Source organism: Leucopleurus acutus (genome assembly GCF_964270905.1).
Source record: "Leucopleurus acutus genome assembly, chromosome: 14".
Lineage (NCBI taxonomy): Eukaryota > Metazoa > Chordata > Mammalia > Artiodactyla > Delphinidae > Leucopleurus > Leucopleurus acutus.
Window position 1 is genome coordinate 5,012,188 of NC_139156.1, and position 15,484 is coordinate 5,027,671.

The following is a 15,484-nucleotide window of genomic DNA, read 5'->3' on the forward strand; positions in this document are numbered from 1 at the left end:
TAGGTTTCCTGTTACCATCATCACCAACTAAACAGTAGAGTTTAAATAATTCAGAAAAGGCAGATTGGAAAAAAAAAAAAAGTAAAAGTCTCCAAATAGACTTTAACAAGTAAGTAAAATACTAAAAAGTAATTAGAACTAAAAAGCAAAGGCCCAAATCCATTACACCAACAAAGACTTTGGTGAGCATAAAACATAAAGTCCAACGCCATAAAAAATCCAGAGCTGAAGATAACAAAATCTGCAAAATCTGTAAGGAACTGAAAGAGATCAAATCTTTACGTGAAAGACTAATCTTAACATGGCTTAAAAAATAATTGTTTAAAATATAATACTAGGAAGCAATCTTCAAGCACCAGGGGCTGTTTTTCAATAAGAAAAAATTTTACACTTATAAGACATAGCTTATACACTATCTTCTTTTTAATAAAGATTTGGGGAAAGCACATGTTGAACTGAACAGTTAAAGATGGATTTGTAATACACGAGAAAGTATTGTGAAAGACGAAAGAATAAAACCAAATTTAACTGAATGCGTGAGAGCTAAATTTGGCTTTGAGCTTCCTGGCCATCAAAGCAAAAATAGACAATAAGACCCTCACCATTCCTGTTTTAAAGCAAGTATTCTCAACGAGGCAATATCACCCGAAGGTGATGAAAACTGGTTCTTGGGGAACAAAACAATAATCTTACTTTGTCAATGTAAAAAGCAGAGATAGTCATAAAGTATGTAAATAGATGTATGGTATATCCCTACTGTTAAAACTTCTTGAGAGAATGATTAGAAAAAAAAATGTCTAAAAAGACCCCTGGGACGCAATTATGAAAAAAGGTTGAGAAACACTGTTTCTGAGTAAAAGGAATACATTAGTGCAGCTAGAGAGGTAAGCTGTCCTCTCGAACCTCCTTCTAGAAGGAATGTCTCCAGAAGACACTTGATGACACAGAGGTCAGTTTCCCCTTGACTATAGTTTTGTAGCCCATGTTGATTTAAAAGGTAAAAAAAAAAAAAAAAATTGTGTCTGCCTAGCTTGAGAAGTTCACTTTTTGTAAATATACTTTCATATTTATATTAGGAGATTTCTGTAACACCTGTAAAAAGTGTCCACTTTTCCCTTCCTAACTGTTGTGTTTGCCACGTACCTGGCAGCTCTGGAGGCCAGTGTGGAATTTCCGGCGGCTGGGGAGATGGGGACATGGTGTGGGGAGCAGGGGGCGGGGGGGACCCGGACGGACTGTGCAGTCCAGAGATCATCCAGTGCGACTTCCTGGCGGATGTGGTGGTGCAGGGCAAGAGCTAGAACCCAGATGCTGTTCTAGAATAAAAACAACCATTGCCATAGGGCCAGGAACTATTTTTATAAATTTCGGCTAGAGCTTCCGCGAGAAGTGAAATACTGACTCTCCAAATATCACCCGCGGCCAGAGGCTGGCCCCTCCCAGGTGGGTGTGCCCTGCAATTATTTTAGGATGGTGGATAATATCTGGTTTCTAACATACTCAATGGAGCATGAATATTCATGTTGGTCAAAGAGTAAAAATTCAAGAAGAAAAACATTCCATATTCACGTGTGTCTAAAATTCCCTGCGGGGTGGGGGGAACTGGATATTTACAAGTTCGAATAAGCTGGGGACCAGCCATGGAGCCAGCGAAGGCTCCCCCAAGCCTCCTGGGGATTCCGCAGCAGCCTCCTTCGAGGCCTGGTTAGAAGGGGCGGAGTCACGCCCTTGTGTTTAACCAGGGACACATTTGGATGGAAAGCAGGACCCCAGCGCCTTCTTTGTTTCTTGCCACCTACGATTCAGAGAAAGCTGGGAAGTCTGGTGCCCCTCAAGTGCAGTGACACACCCCAGTGAACAAAGCCCTCTCTCAAATTAGCAGCTGAAAAGGCTAAAAGGGGACGTAAGTAAAGTGCAGCCAGAGGGCCCAGGGGTTGGGCTGAGGGGAGAGAGCCCCAGCCTTCGCTGGGCTCAGGTCTGCTCTGTCTGTAAGGACGCGCAGAGACGCACGCAGAGGCGTGTGCGTGCTGTCTACCTGGCCTCCAAGTCAGAGACAATTAAACACAGATGATTAAGACCGGCGTTTGAGGAGGATGTACATACAGATAAGCAGGCATCACAAAGCTCTTTAAGAAAGCAAAACGGAAAACAGCGGCTTTTAGATTTTACATCAAGGGATAAAAACATAGTACGTCAGACACTGCGAGTCATTTTAAATGACATTTTATTTTTCCTTGTCATGGATTAACTTTCGAGCCTACTAGAAGAATATCATGATTATAGTGAATAAAAAAATATAGATGGTAGAATAAAAATATTAGGTTATACTAAGTTAGTTTTTTTTTTTTTTTTTTAAATCATCCTCCACAATGATTTTTAGGACTTGAGCTTTGGGGAAAAAAACCAAGAAAACTTAATTTGGGTTTTTTTTACACTTCCCTCAGTTAAACGTTAAGAACACATATTGGGAACCATTTGCGGACACGTATTACAATAAACAGAAGGACCACAAAAATTAAAACAAGTTCTAAAGACCCTCATATATACAAACTTCTGTACAGAATGAGCACAAGAAGAATTCACCCAGTTAAAACCATCTCCTGTGGTCTACGTATTGTTTTTCGAAAAAGAGAGAAAATTGATCTGCCCATACGCACTGATTTTTCCACTTGATCCCAGTATTTTAAATGGTGTCTCCACTCCATAAATTAGTAACTGTTCAGTAGCGGAGAAATATCCTATTTTAAATTATACCAAAGGAAATCAGGGACTTCCCTGAAAGGGCTGACCTTAGTTGCCTGATGTAAGTTGAAGGGACACTCAACCAACAAAAAGTCACACCACCAGGTGCAGCCAGGAGGGTCTGAGAAAACATCCTGCAAGAGTCAGCCGGGCTTTGGCCTCGAGAGATGAGGGTTCCTAAGCTGTCATTACACAGTTCTGCAGTGAAGGCCTAAGCTCTCTTACTGCGCTCCACTCAGGTCAACCGGCCTCTCTGCTAATGTGTCATTTGGCACAAAAAGAAAGGACTTCTGGGCAAGACTTAGGCTCTCTCAAGACGGACACACTCAGAAGCCTCCGACTTCGATAAACATAAAAGCACGTCCCAGGCCCGTATCCACCTCGCTCCCCAGTGCTAAAGCCCTCTCACTCAGTGGCTGGAGACGAACTCCTGTTAAGGAAAAGCAATTGCACTAAACATCAGACATCACAGGCCCAATGAGGTAAACGCCAGACGTGGGAGAAGATGCGGAGGGAGAGGAAGGATACCAGCTGGCTCTCTGGCGGGCGCTGCGCATTCACTGCACGATCCCGGAGTCCACTGAGGTCTGCTTGCGCGTTGTCTTGGGAGGCGGCGGCGGCGGGGTCTTGCTGGGCAGCGGAGGGGGGAGATGCTGGAAGACAGAAAACGGGGGAGACTCCAGGGGGGTCTGAGCCGGCAGGCGGGGCGCGGTGAGGGAAAGTCGACCTGCAGCCCTGGGCGGGAACTGCCCTCTCCTCGTGACTCGGAGCAGGCAGGTCGGCCACGCTCAGGACCGCGTGGCTGTGGCCCTGGCCACTATTTCACACGTAGTACGTCACACGTCTGACCAGCCCCTGAGACGCGTAACCGCTGCTCTTTGGGTGGTGGTTTTAAATCCACGTGCTGTTGACCTAAGGGCCCCTGGAAATGGACCGGGTTCAGAAGTGGGCAGCTGAAATGGTTAAGGACAAGTGAATGTGGGCAAAGCAGGACCCAGGGCCAGCCAGGCAGCCTGTGGCCATGTCACAGTTGAGCCTCCCGGGGTGAGGACCACCCAGAGCCCCTCCTCATGACCCCTGAAGATGCCCCGAAATGGTTCAGGGACAAAGTCCTTGGAGATGCTCTCCATGGATGGGTGGCTGCGAGGCCTGCTTTGCTCTCAGAAACGGCAAGACCACATGAGAGAGGGTCAGCAGGTGGGCCATGGTGGCACCTGCGGCCACCATCCAGGTGACCCGTTGACAAGGTAGCTTCTCATCCACAGTCGCTTCCCAAACTGTAAACAGAGGAGGATGAACAAGGCTAGGGGGGTGTTTAAATTCTTCATGAGGGGAGCACAGTTTATCAAGAAACGGGTGCGGTTGTGCTCTAATAAAAGTTTATTTACAAAGACAGGCGGCGGGCTGCACGTGGCTTATGGGCCACAGTTGGCCTTAGGTTCTCAAGAATGGATTTACGGGCTTCCCTGGTGGCGCAGTGGTTGGGAGTCTGCCTGTCGATGCAGGGGACACGGGTTCGTGCCCTGGTCCGGGAAGATCCCACATGCCGCGGAGCGGCTGGGCCCGTGAGCCATGGCCGCTGAGCCTGCGCGTCCGGAGCCTGTGCTCCGCAACGGGAGAGGCCACAACAGTGAGAGGCCCGCGTACCGCAAAAAAAATGGATTTATAACCGTAACGGCAATAAGAGAAACGGAATGTACCTGTCAGGGTGTGAATGATGGAGGGCAGTTGGTGGCCTTGCTCTTGGTGGGCACGTGACACGCACCAGAGGTCAACGTGTGTTGACCACATGAATAAAGAAATGAGTGAACAAATGAACGAATGAGTGAATGAATGAGCAGAGGAACAAATAAACAGACCAGGATAAGTGGGCACATGCCACAGATAGAACAAACCAGAAAAAGATCACAAAGCACTGGCCTCTAGCTAAGGCTGGGAGTGCACTGTTAACAGCCTCTCAGGGGAGGTTCACATTTAGCTCAATGTGAGAAAAGAAGTTTCAAGGACAGAACAGTGACGAAGCCGTGTCTTAACTCATTGCCCAGATTTCCTCCCGATTCTGAGACACACAAACACTAAAGTGATCTAGGGCTTAAGAGACAGAAGAGAATCAATGTGGAAACAGAACTGATGGAATGATATTTAGACACTGTAACCAGGCAAGTAAAAGAACAGACTTGTAAATCTTTTTAAGTTGGTAAGAACGGTCAAAAGAAATACCGATTTCTGGCTCTGATGAGGCGTTTGCTTGTTGACACATGGAAGTAAACAGTGCGGGCCGGCGTGAGCGGCGCGGGGCCAGGCCACAGTCGCAACTGCCCTCTGTGCCAAAGACGTGCATGGTGGGCTCATCACCACTGAGCGGCTTGAGAGCTCGGACTACCGGTCGTAACAGGCATTTTGAAAGAAATGACAGCTTAAAGTGGCAACAACTAGAAAGAGAGTTGACTACAAGCCCGAGGCTGATCCATGAGAGTGACAGGAGGACATGTATCAGCCCCCATGGAGGGCGAACCGATCGTTATCCCACACCAGCTCTTGGGGCCTGCAAGGGAGGCACCCCTGGAAACCCAGCTGCTTCCAGAGATGACACCCTAACCCACAGGCATGCCTCCTGAAGGGGTACTCACACTGCAGGTACGTCAAACAAGACACCGGCAGCAAGGCGACTTGGGTAATTAATCTCATGGAACTCACACTCCTTTATAAATGGAGCCGAAGCTTGTGCATGTCTGTCCTTCCTCCAACAGCAGTGGCAGCAGTAACTCAGAGGATGTGTCCCAGAAACCGAGACCATCAAATGTTGCCCCTGAATTGATTTGTAACAAAAATGGACTTGCTTCACACTTCCAAGTTCAGAATTTTCAGTGTAGGGAGACCTGGGGGACATTCTTGCTTTTCCGATAAAATAAAGATATGAAAATCAAGATGGAATCGGTTAACTACGCTGTTAGGAAAACAACACCCCAACCAATCAACGATCTCTCTCAACTCCCTGCGTCTCTTTTTATTCTAACCTGTCGTGAAAATCGCGGGAAGGGTCAGACTTACATTCCCTTAGTTGCTACAAACTGTTCCAGCTTCCTAAAAAGCCATCATGGGGCACCGGGTCCCTTCTCCGGCCGGTCCCCCATCATGGAATCTCGAGGGACAGAGGGCTGACCCGAAAGGCACTGCAGCCTTGGAAGCACGAACCACCCCTTCAGCACCCAAGAGGAAGCCCCACCGCTTGTCTGGTTTTCTTGCGCAAGAGGAATGATCGAATAAATATACTGTCAATAAATCCCCTCTTTCTTCCGCTCCTCTCACAAGAAGATAATAAACTTGCAGAAAGCTCAGTGAAAAAGTCTCCATTAAAAAAAAGAAAGAAAGAAAGAAGAAAGAATGCAGGATTTATATTGTTTTAGAAGGGGAAAAAACACAGCTTGCTGTTATGAAAAGAATCGTGGCCACATGACTACCTCATGTCTTCCGTGTTCTTCTACAGGAGTTCTGTTGCCGTATAATTACGTTATAGAGGCTGACCAGCTGCACGTGTGATCGGGGATATTCTACTCCTCAGCCTGCATGGCTTTAATTTCATTAGGCTGTGAATAGCGTGGCTGGGGGAGGGATGAACCTGGATGCGATCACCCGGCGCTGCTGGGTCATTTCACGTGGGCACGCGGACCTCTGCACGCAGCCGGGCCAGTGAACAAAGGAGAGGCCTGTGTGACAGCAGCCTTAAGAAGCAGGAGAGAATGCGGGGGGATCTCAAAAGAATGTTTCTAGAGCCGTGAGCCGGTAACACAGGCATGGGTTTAGGTGTTTTTTTCAGGCTTTTAGCTGACGTTTGCATAAGTAGGCAGGCCCAGAGGCCAAGAGCAGTGAGCACATCAGACACGATTAATGACGGTCTCCGAGGGGGGACTAGCCTGGGCACCAGTGTTGACGAGGGTTCGAGTTGGCAGACCATGCCTGCGGCAGCCAGCACCCCGAATCTAAACGGGGTGGGGTAGGTTTCAGGGCTAGAGGTGTGGCTAGGGATGGGTGGCCTCGGGGAACAGGGTTCGCCCAACCTTGCTTCTCGTTTGCAGATTCTCTGTGCAGCAAGTGCCTGTCCCCACCCGGGAGTGGCCGGTGCGAGGGCGGCTGCCTGGAGGAACTGCCGGGACCTGGGCTTCTCAAGGGCGAGGCTGGTGTCCAGGCCATGTGTGGCATCGGCCAGCTTCTTAAAAAGTCAGACAAGCCTCTTCATACAAAAGCTACTTCTCAACACCACACTTTCCTAAGAAGTGCAGTGACCTCCAAGGTCACGAGAGTGGCCCTTCGATCCACTGGCTGGAGTTCTTCCCCCTTTGCCTTGTCCTGAGGGCCCCATGGGAAAGTGCGTCCCTGCAGCGAGGACACAGAATGACAGACCACACGCGCCGGCGTTCCAACCACTGTGACCTCTGCTCGGAATCACATCTCGGCTTGCCCAGAGTCAACACGCTAACACCAGGAAGGAGGGGTTTGTACCTGGTGCAGAGAAGGATGTGAGCCACCCACTCCCCGAGTCCTGACTTACCCTCTGCTGAGGAGGAGGGGGCGGGGGGCTCGGCAGGCCTGTCAGGTCCAGGTTCTCGGTCAAGGCCCCATAGTCTGCGCTGGTGCCTTTAAGGGGCAGAGGGGGCGGAACCTCAGCCGCGTCCAGTCCAGTCATGCCATTCAGCTCCAAACCTGGGAAACAGGGTGGATCAGAGTCAAACCCACATCCCCAGCAGGCGTGGACGCACACATAGCGGCTCTGTGCTCTCTCAGGAGTGGCAGGGAAGCGGGAACCCCTTCTCCTCCCAGAAATGCTTGTCAACAGGGCACAGAAGAGAGCAGAGATGGGCAGAGGAGGCCAGGGGTGGCACTGCCTCCGAAGGGCATGCTCTAGAAAGAGAATACCAACTATCACGAGATGCCTAAAACCTGAGCTTAAAGGACAGATCAGACCACTGGAAAGACAGCTGTGTCGACCTGGGACCCTTATTTATTTTATTTAGTGTTTATTTATGTACTTACTATTTATCTATTTATTGATTTATTTCTGCATGCTGCACCTTGAGGCCTGCAGTATCCTAGTTCCCCGACCAGGGACCGAACCCGGACCCTCAGCAGTGAAAGCACAGAGTCCCAACCACTGGACCGCCAGGGAATTCCCAACCTGGGACCATTCTGATCCCTCCTAGGCCCCTCTGCCCTGGTGGCGTCTACACAGCTTGGGGTCACAAGGACTGTCTACGCCTGCAGTTTTTAGAGCCCAGCCGGGACGCTGCACCAGGCGTCCTGCAGTTATGAGCCGGGGAGCTTCACTAAAGCCAAGTCTAATAACACAGCTCACAAGCTGCACCTGCCTTTCAAAACTCTCACACCAGGAAAAGCCCATTGTACGAAACGCAGTTATTAGCAAGAGCAGCCTCTGCGGCGGGTGCGTTAAGTAAGCCGAGGGGAAGTACCGTTTTTAAAGCGAAGCAAAAAGGAGCTGCTTTCAGACAGAGGAGTGATCATTAAGGCAATATACTTTCTCAGCCTTTGTTGAGACTCTTAGAAATAATGTGTCATTTATGTTAAAGAGAGAAAAACTGACATTTTTGCTGTTGGGTCTCTTTTAAAGTTTTCCCTGATGATGCATCTGACGAAAAACCCTTCACTAGGAAAGTGCTTCCTAGGAAGAGTTGTGTCAATTTATGAGGAAGTCTCGCAGTTGAATCCAGGGGCAAGAAGGTGGTCTCTGATTGAATGACTGCCCTCGTGACTGGTTGTTTTTATTACGGTATTTATTTAAAAGTTACCATTTTAACCATTTTTAAGTGTACAAATCAGTGGCATCGACCACATTCACACTGTTGCACAACCATCAGCACTATCAATTGTATCACCCCAAACACAAAGGCTCTACCCTGAAAGTGGTAATTCCCCCTCCGCTCTCCCCCCGACCCCTGATAACCTCGAATCCAATTTCTGTCTGCATGAACTTGATTATTTCAGCTATTTCATGTAACCGGAATCATATATCTGTCCTGGCTTATCTCACTTAGTGTTCTCCAGTTCATCCATGTTGCAGCACGTACCAGAACTTGCTTTGTAACGGCTGAATCATATTCTACTGCATGGGGATTTCTCCAGATGTACATTTCAGTTTAACTGTTCATCAACTGATGGGCCCTTGGGCTGTTTCCACCCGTTGGCTGTTGCGAATGATGCAACTATGAACATTCACGTGCAAGAATTTGCTTGAGTCCTTGTGTCCAATTCTCTGGGGTAAACGTCTAGGAGTGGGCTTGCTGGGGGTTATGGTGATTCTATGTTTAATTTCAAGGAACCCCTAAAGCGTTCTCCACAGCAGCTGCAATGGTGCCTGTTTTTAGCTATTTATAAAAAAAATTAAAATATCTTTGAAGATCACTGGTTATAGTGCAAGGATGTGAAACTAGGACATACCAGGAGACCATCTCCCTTCCAGAGCCCAGAAACTCGTGGCTCTCTCAGGCTCATTACTGTGGCAGCCCTGACTCCTGACCAGATGGACCACCTCCAGATTCTGCTACTCCCCTTTCAGCAAGAAGAAACCAGCTGTTGAGGACAACTGTTTGCTGCCCTGCACAAGCCACTCCTCAGGCTGGTACTCCCCGTCCCCCCGCGTTTTTTTTTACAGATTTTTTTGATGTGGACCATTTTTAAAGTCTTTATTGAATTTGTTTCAATATTGGTTCTCCTTTTTTTTCTTTTTTGCGGCATGCGGGCCTCTCACCGCTGTGGCCTCTCCCACTGAGGAGCACAGGCTCCAGACGCGCAGGCTCAGCGGCCATGGCTCACGGGCCCAGCCGCTCCACGGCATGTGGGATCTTCCCGGACCGGGGCACGAACCCGTGTCCCCGGCATCGGCAGGCGGACTCTCAACCACTGCACCACCAGGGAAGCCCTTGCTTCTTTTTTAAATGCGTTTTGGTTTTTTGGTCACGAGGCATGTGGGATCTCAGCTCCCCAACCAGGGATGGAACCCGCACCCCGTGAACTGGAAGGTGAAATCTTAACCACTGGACCACCAGGGAAGTCCCCCGCTATCCTCTTTCTCCGCCGCCCTCGTTCTGCTGCTGCCCTCACTCCCTGCCACTTTCTTCCTGCCACGATGCTGCCTCTCTGGCCGGCCTGATTTGAATGGTGAAAAGCCGGGTACCACTTGCAGTGGGTTCCACAGCATCTGTCCACAATTCACACCCACCCGGAACCTCAGAATATGACCTTCTTTGGAAATAGTGTCTTTACAGATGTATTAGTTAAGGATCTCGAGAGGAGATCATCCTGGATTTACGATGGGCCCTAAACCCAATCTCCAGTCTCCTGTACGAAGAGGACAGAGCACAGAAACACGGAGAACAAGGCCTGGGAAGAGGGGAGGGATTGGAGTGATGCGTTGACAAGCCAAGGAACACCAAGGGCTGCCGGAATCCACCAGAAGCCGGAAGAGGCACGGGCAGATTCTCCCTGAGACTCTACACGGCGGCAAGGCTGTTGATACCTCGGTTTCAGACTTCGGGCCTCCAGACTGTGAGAGAGTAACTTTCTGATCCTTTAGGCCACCAAGTCTGTGGTGATATATCGAGCGGCCCTAGAAATCGGGCAAAACTGGAAAGTAAGTTCTACCCTTAGCCCCTCAGCACAGCCTGGCAGGGCTTCTTTCCTTCCCATTCCTCCTGGACGCAAAGAGCCTCACAACTCCCCCACCCCGCCCCCATGGGCTGCATTATCTGGTGACACGAAATGGAGGACATTCCACATGCGTCTCGAGTTACCCCCAGCACACAGGAGGTCTGGAGATCTGAACGGGCCCCATGCTTTCCTCCCAGGGAGCGCAGGAGCTCAGGACCGGGCTTTGGCCTGATTTGCTTTAGGCCCAGGGGACATTCCCAGGAAGTCAGGCGCTTGTCAAAACTCTCACCATCTGCTGGACAGAGAGGGTGGGTCTAACTTTAGAGACTTTGATCAAGGGGGAGGTCACAGAGCAGCGTCAGGAATTCAAATGTGGACAGTGTCCCACTTACTGGACTGCAGGCTGAAGCTGAGCTTGGCCCTCGGTGTGACCGGAGGAGGCGTGTGCTGGGAGGACGGGGAGGACGGTGACACCGAGAAGCGCCTTTCACTGCCCATGACGTTGATCACCTGGCTCTTCGGTCTCTGGGGCCGCAGGGGACTTATCTACATCAGAGGGACGGAAAGAGCATAGTTAGGAGCCGTCATGGGCTGAGTTGTCTCACTGCAAAAATCCCTATGTTGAAGCCCTAATCCCTCAGCACCTGCGAATATGACCTTATCTGGAAATAGGGTCTCTGCAGATGGTCAAGTTAAGATGAGGTCGTTACAGTGGCTCCTAATCCAATATGACTGGCGTCCTTATAAAAGGGGGAAGTTTGGACCCTGCCCCATGCACACAGGGACAGCGCCACGTGAACACGAAGGCAGAGATCAGGGTGATGCTTGCACAAGCAAGTGAGGCCAAAGACTGCTGGTCGACCGCCAGACGCTGGGGAAGAGGCCAGGAGCAGATGCCCCTCACAGCCTCAGAGGGAACCAGCCTGGCTGACACCTTGATCTTGGACGTCCAGCCTCCGGACCGTGAGACGATCAATCTCTGTCGTTTCAGCTGCCCAGCCCGTGGTACTTTGTTACGGCAGCCCTGGCAAACTGATACAGCTTCACAATAATCTCCTTACCCACTCTGGGGCTGATGTCACATCACAGGTTTCCTGGACATAAGTGTAATGTGGGCCATTCAGTGGGGGTGAGAGCACACAAGGAGAGCTCCAAAGGCTCACGAGTGGACTCGACGACCAGCTCAGTGACCGGAACGCCCCAGGCACCTAATTTCTTGGTCTTTCTTGGCAGGTACGTGAAAATCTAGAAACTTGCCGAAGGATTTTTTTTATTCATCTCCTGTTTCTTCTCTCATGCTACGCTATTACTGAGTAGGAATTCTTTCCACTTTTCATTGCATTTGTCCTCCCCATCTCTGACTTTCGGATGCACTTGACTTTTCCCACCTAAGCCTTTTCCTGCAACTGTAACATCGGGGTGTTTTATTTATCTATTTCTTACAACCTGCTCTCAGATCATTAGGCCTGGGGGAACACAAGCGGTTCAAAATACTCCCAAGGTAGGAGTCATTAGCAAAGTTATTAACCCAGCTGAGAAGGAGGAATCAAGATTTCTGCTCCAGGACAGGCAGGGCGGGAGGGCAGGGCTCTGGGCCTGGTTCCGGGGGCTCATTCCTGGGCCTGCTGGTGAGGGTCAGCTGCAGAGCCGGTGGGCGGCAGCATGTGCCTCTCAGCGGTCTGCAAAGGCAGGGCCTCCCCGGAGGCTACTGAGGCTGGAAGGAGGGGAGGAAGGCTTAAGCCCTTTGGTAAACGGGGGACTGAGGGGACACTGGCCAACAAGCCGACCTCCAGAACTATACTATGCCAACGAAGGAGATACCGGAGACCAGGTGTCATCCCTCATCTGCAGAAACCGATGAGTTCCCTGCAGCTCAACTGCTGCGGGAGGTCTGGGACAGCCTGCTGAGCATGGGCTCCTCCTCGGGTGCGTGTGTATAGGGACTGGAGACGGGGATTCAGGGATTGCGTAGGTGCCCCTCCCATCCTTCCCACCCCATCCCATAAGTGCACATTCTGACAATTCGGGGAGCAGAGGACATTTTACTGGTGAGATGCAAACTGCACGTGGAGGCTGCCCCTCCTGCTCCAGGCAGACTCTGAGAGGCTTAGCTAGAGGTCATGAAATTGTCGATGATGCAAATTCAGGCAGGAAGCCGAATCCAGCCCCGTGGAGGGAACAGAGAAAACCTCTGCAGAAGCATGAGGAGGCCAGGTGGACGCACAGAGCAGTGCACGCCCAGCGCCGCCCCAGGGAATGGGGCTACTGCCGCCACTCAGTAACCCTGCCTCTCACGGACCCCACCAGCCCACCTGCTCTGTCCCGCAGCACCTGGCCGGTTACAGGCACACGGAGGCTTGAATAGGAAACTCCAGGTGCCTAACTGGACTCAGACCTTGCCAGCAGCTGTAACCCGGAGGACAGACTGCTACCGGGGCTGGACAAGAATAGCCAATCTGCCTCCAGCGAGAAGTCAGGAGGCCCCTGCAGCTACCGCCGTGGTTATTCTGAGACTCCTCAGAGGCCGACAGCAGGGTCAAGGTTCTGTGCTCTGACCTTGGTGGGTTCTTGTGCATTGGCTGAGGGTACCCCAGGCCAGCCACGGGGGGCGGGGTGCACTTTGTGCCGGAACTCAGCCCATCTTCACTAGCATCCTCGCGGGAAAGCAGGGCCACGTGGGGAGGGACAGGCTTATACCGTGATGATGGCTGAGCCTGGCACGTCCTTTCCCTTCTCTGCACGCAACTTAATTCTGTTCAACTCTGCCACGTGGCTCAAATTCTCTGAGGCCCTCAGTTTTAACATCTTAAAGTGGAGCTTAAATGAAAATGTACGGAAGACTTGCACAGGCTCTGCACTTAGTAAATATTCAAAAAATGTTGCTGTTCGTTCCCCCACCCAGTGATGGTGTCTGGACGCTAGAGAGAGGGGGGTGCCAGCCAGTCCCAGCGGGGTCGCTGGTCTCCCAACTTTCCAGAAGAGCGGACAGAGCACAGGGGGCGGGGGCGGGCTCGTCAGAAACCTCTGGATCCCACAGCGCAAGGCTGCATCTGGGCATTTAGTGCTAAGCCTGTGGCCAGTCCCGCCCCGGGCCCTGCACCCTGGGCCCCTGCACTCTGCAGTGAAGCACCGAAGCCCAGCTGCAGTCCGAGCTGTGTGCAAAGGCCTCGCGAGGGCGTCTGCCTTCATGAGGACCGCGTTGTGGCTCTGGGGTCTCCCTTCCACCTCTAAACACCCAAGCGGCACGTGGCTACTGGTCTCCATGGCGTGCGGTCTGGATGGAACATAGCCTCTGGTATTCAAGATATAAACAAGCAGTGAAGTATGTCTTAAATAGTGGTCCCACCTGAGCCCTTTGATAAGCAACCCTTCTGTAACAGCCGGGACAGGTCATGGACTCCCTGCCCAGGGCAGGCACATTCTTGGCCACCGTACAGGCAAACGTCCATCCATTTTGAGAGGGAGGCAGCTCTAAGCCTGACTTGACCTTTGACGCTGATGGCCTCGGAGAGCCTCTTCTTTATTTTCTCTCCGGTCTACAAATAGCACATCCTGAATACAGCTCACCCCAGAAGCTGTCCGTGCCTAATTTTTGCCCCCAGACTCCAAACGCTGCTATGCGCTGCTGGGAGAAGAGGCAGCCCCCATCCCCCCAGGCCCAGCCCTGGGAGGAGAGCACATGCGGCTTGGGTTTCACTGCCATCACACAACCCCAGACTCTGGAATGAACGAGATTCCCGGGGATCCATCTTTCATGTCAACTCACCAGCACGTGACACGTTAAGTCCCTGAAAGTCCTTCTGAAAGACGGCCAAGGGATTTAGGCATGGAGCACACGAGGCTGGGAGGATGACACGGGCCTGTGTACAGCTGCCACAGCCCAGCGGGAAGGGGCTCTGGGACGCTAGCGGAGCAGATTATAACATTCGGGCAGAAACGGTGGCTTAGTGATTTCTGGTCAGGAAGGGGCAAGGGAACAGCGTTAGCTGGCCCGGAGTACTGCTCTCTGACAACAACAGCAACCTGTTCATCTCCAGAGACGTCCGGATGTCTAATGGAAGCAAGTCCAACTTTGCTGCGGAGCCTAGAACCATGTGGGGCCTCCTGATGGCTGGGGCCCCTGATGGCTGGGATGGAGGATGGAGCACGGGGGCAAAGACGAGCATCCTCCGGAGAGATGCAGCTCTCCTCTGTGCCTCTGGATGCCCTGCGGCATCAGTTATACAAGGGGAGGGCTGCGAGAGGACCCCGATTTTCAAATGACTATTTCATAGCCAATGCAGTGAAATCCAATTGACAGCCCCCTCGGCTAAATGTGCCGCATAGACAGGTCCCGGCAGCTACCGCGGAGCGAGGGAAAGCTCCCTGTGAAATTACCGTTTCTGAAAGGATCACAGCCTCAGACTGCTGCAGGGGAATGTCGGTGGGTTTAAATTCTTTATCAAATATCTCTTGATGTTTGCTGTTCCTTTTTTCCTTCTTCTTGTCCTTCTTCTCTTTATCTGGGTCGTCCTTGTCTAGCTTGTCCTGGGACCGGGAGTGCATTTTCTTTGGCAGGAGGGGTTCCAGAGCAAACCTAAAGGAAATGGTTCTTTAAATCAATGACGTCTTACTAGGACAGCCACTGCTTTTCGCCCTGCAGCTCCATGTAAAGTCACTCAGAATGAATCAGGTGCTCCCTGGGAAATGCCCAAATTTACAAGGAAAGAAAGCATTTTAAAAGGAAGGTCAAGGGAGACTTAAGATACGTATTGCCGACTGCAATGGTTATAGTTTTGAATCTCGATAAAAACAAATTGGAAAAACAATAGAACACTTACAGGATGATGAGGGAAATGTAAAGTCTTACTGGATATGGGATGACTGTGTTCAGGGATTATTGTTGATTTACGACCGGAGGATGGTATTTGGGGTCTATTTCAAAAGGGAAGCCCTCACCTTTGACAGAGTCATACTGAAATATTCACGAATGCAATGAGGAGAAACAGGCAGATGCTAACGCAAAGAAATGTCCGTATCGGTACACAGGTGGCTTCCATTTGACAGCCCTTTGATGGCTCCGTGAGAAAAAAGCCAATTCCAG

General features: G+C 50.8%; 1 protein-coding gene across 2 annotated transcripts in view; it reads right to left on the reverse strand.

The window, feature by feature from the left end:
- Positions 1–2,244: 2,244 nt before the first annotated feature.
- DOCK1 (dedicator of cytokinesis 1) overlaps positions 2,245–15,484 on the reverse strand; it is a 528,830-nt gene continuing 515,590 nt past the window's right edge. For both annotated transcript variants that reach the window (XM_082855005.1, XM_082855004.1), the window contains exons 49-52: positions 14,779–14,977; positions 10,794–10,947; positions 7,292–7,443; positions 2,245–3,395 (exon numbers count right to left, since the gene is read on the reverse strand). In XM_082855005.1, the coding sequence (XP_082711131.1) occupies positions 3,300–3,395; positions 7,292–7,443; positions 10,794–10,947; positions 14,779–14,977 (601 nt within the window). In that variant the 3' untranslated portion in view covers positions 2,245–3,299. The remainder of the gene's footprint in view (positions 3,396–7,291; positions 7,444–10,793; positions 10,948–14,778; positions 14,978–15,484) is intronic.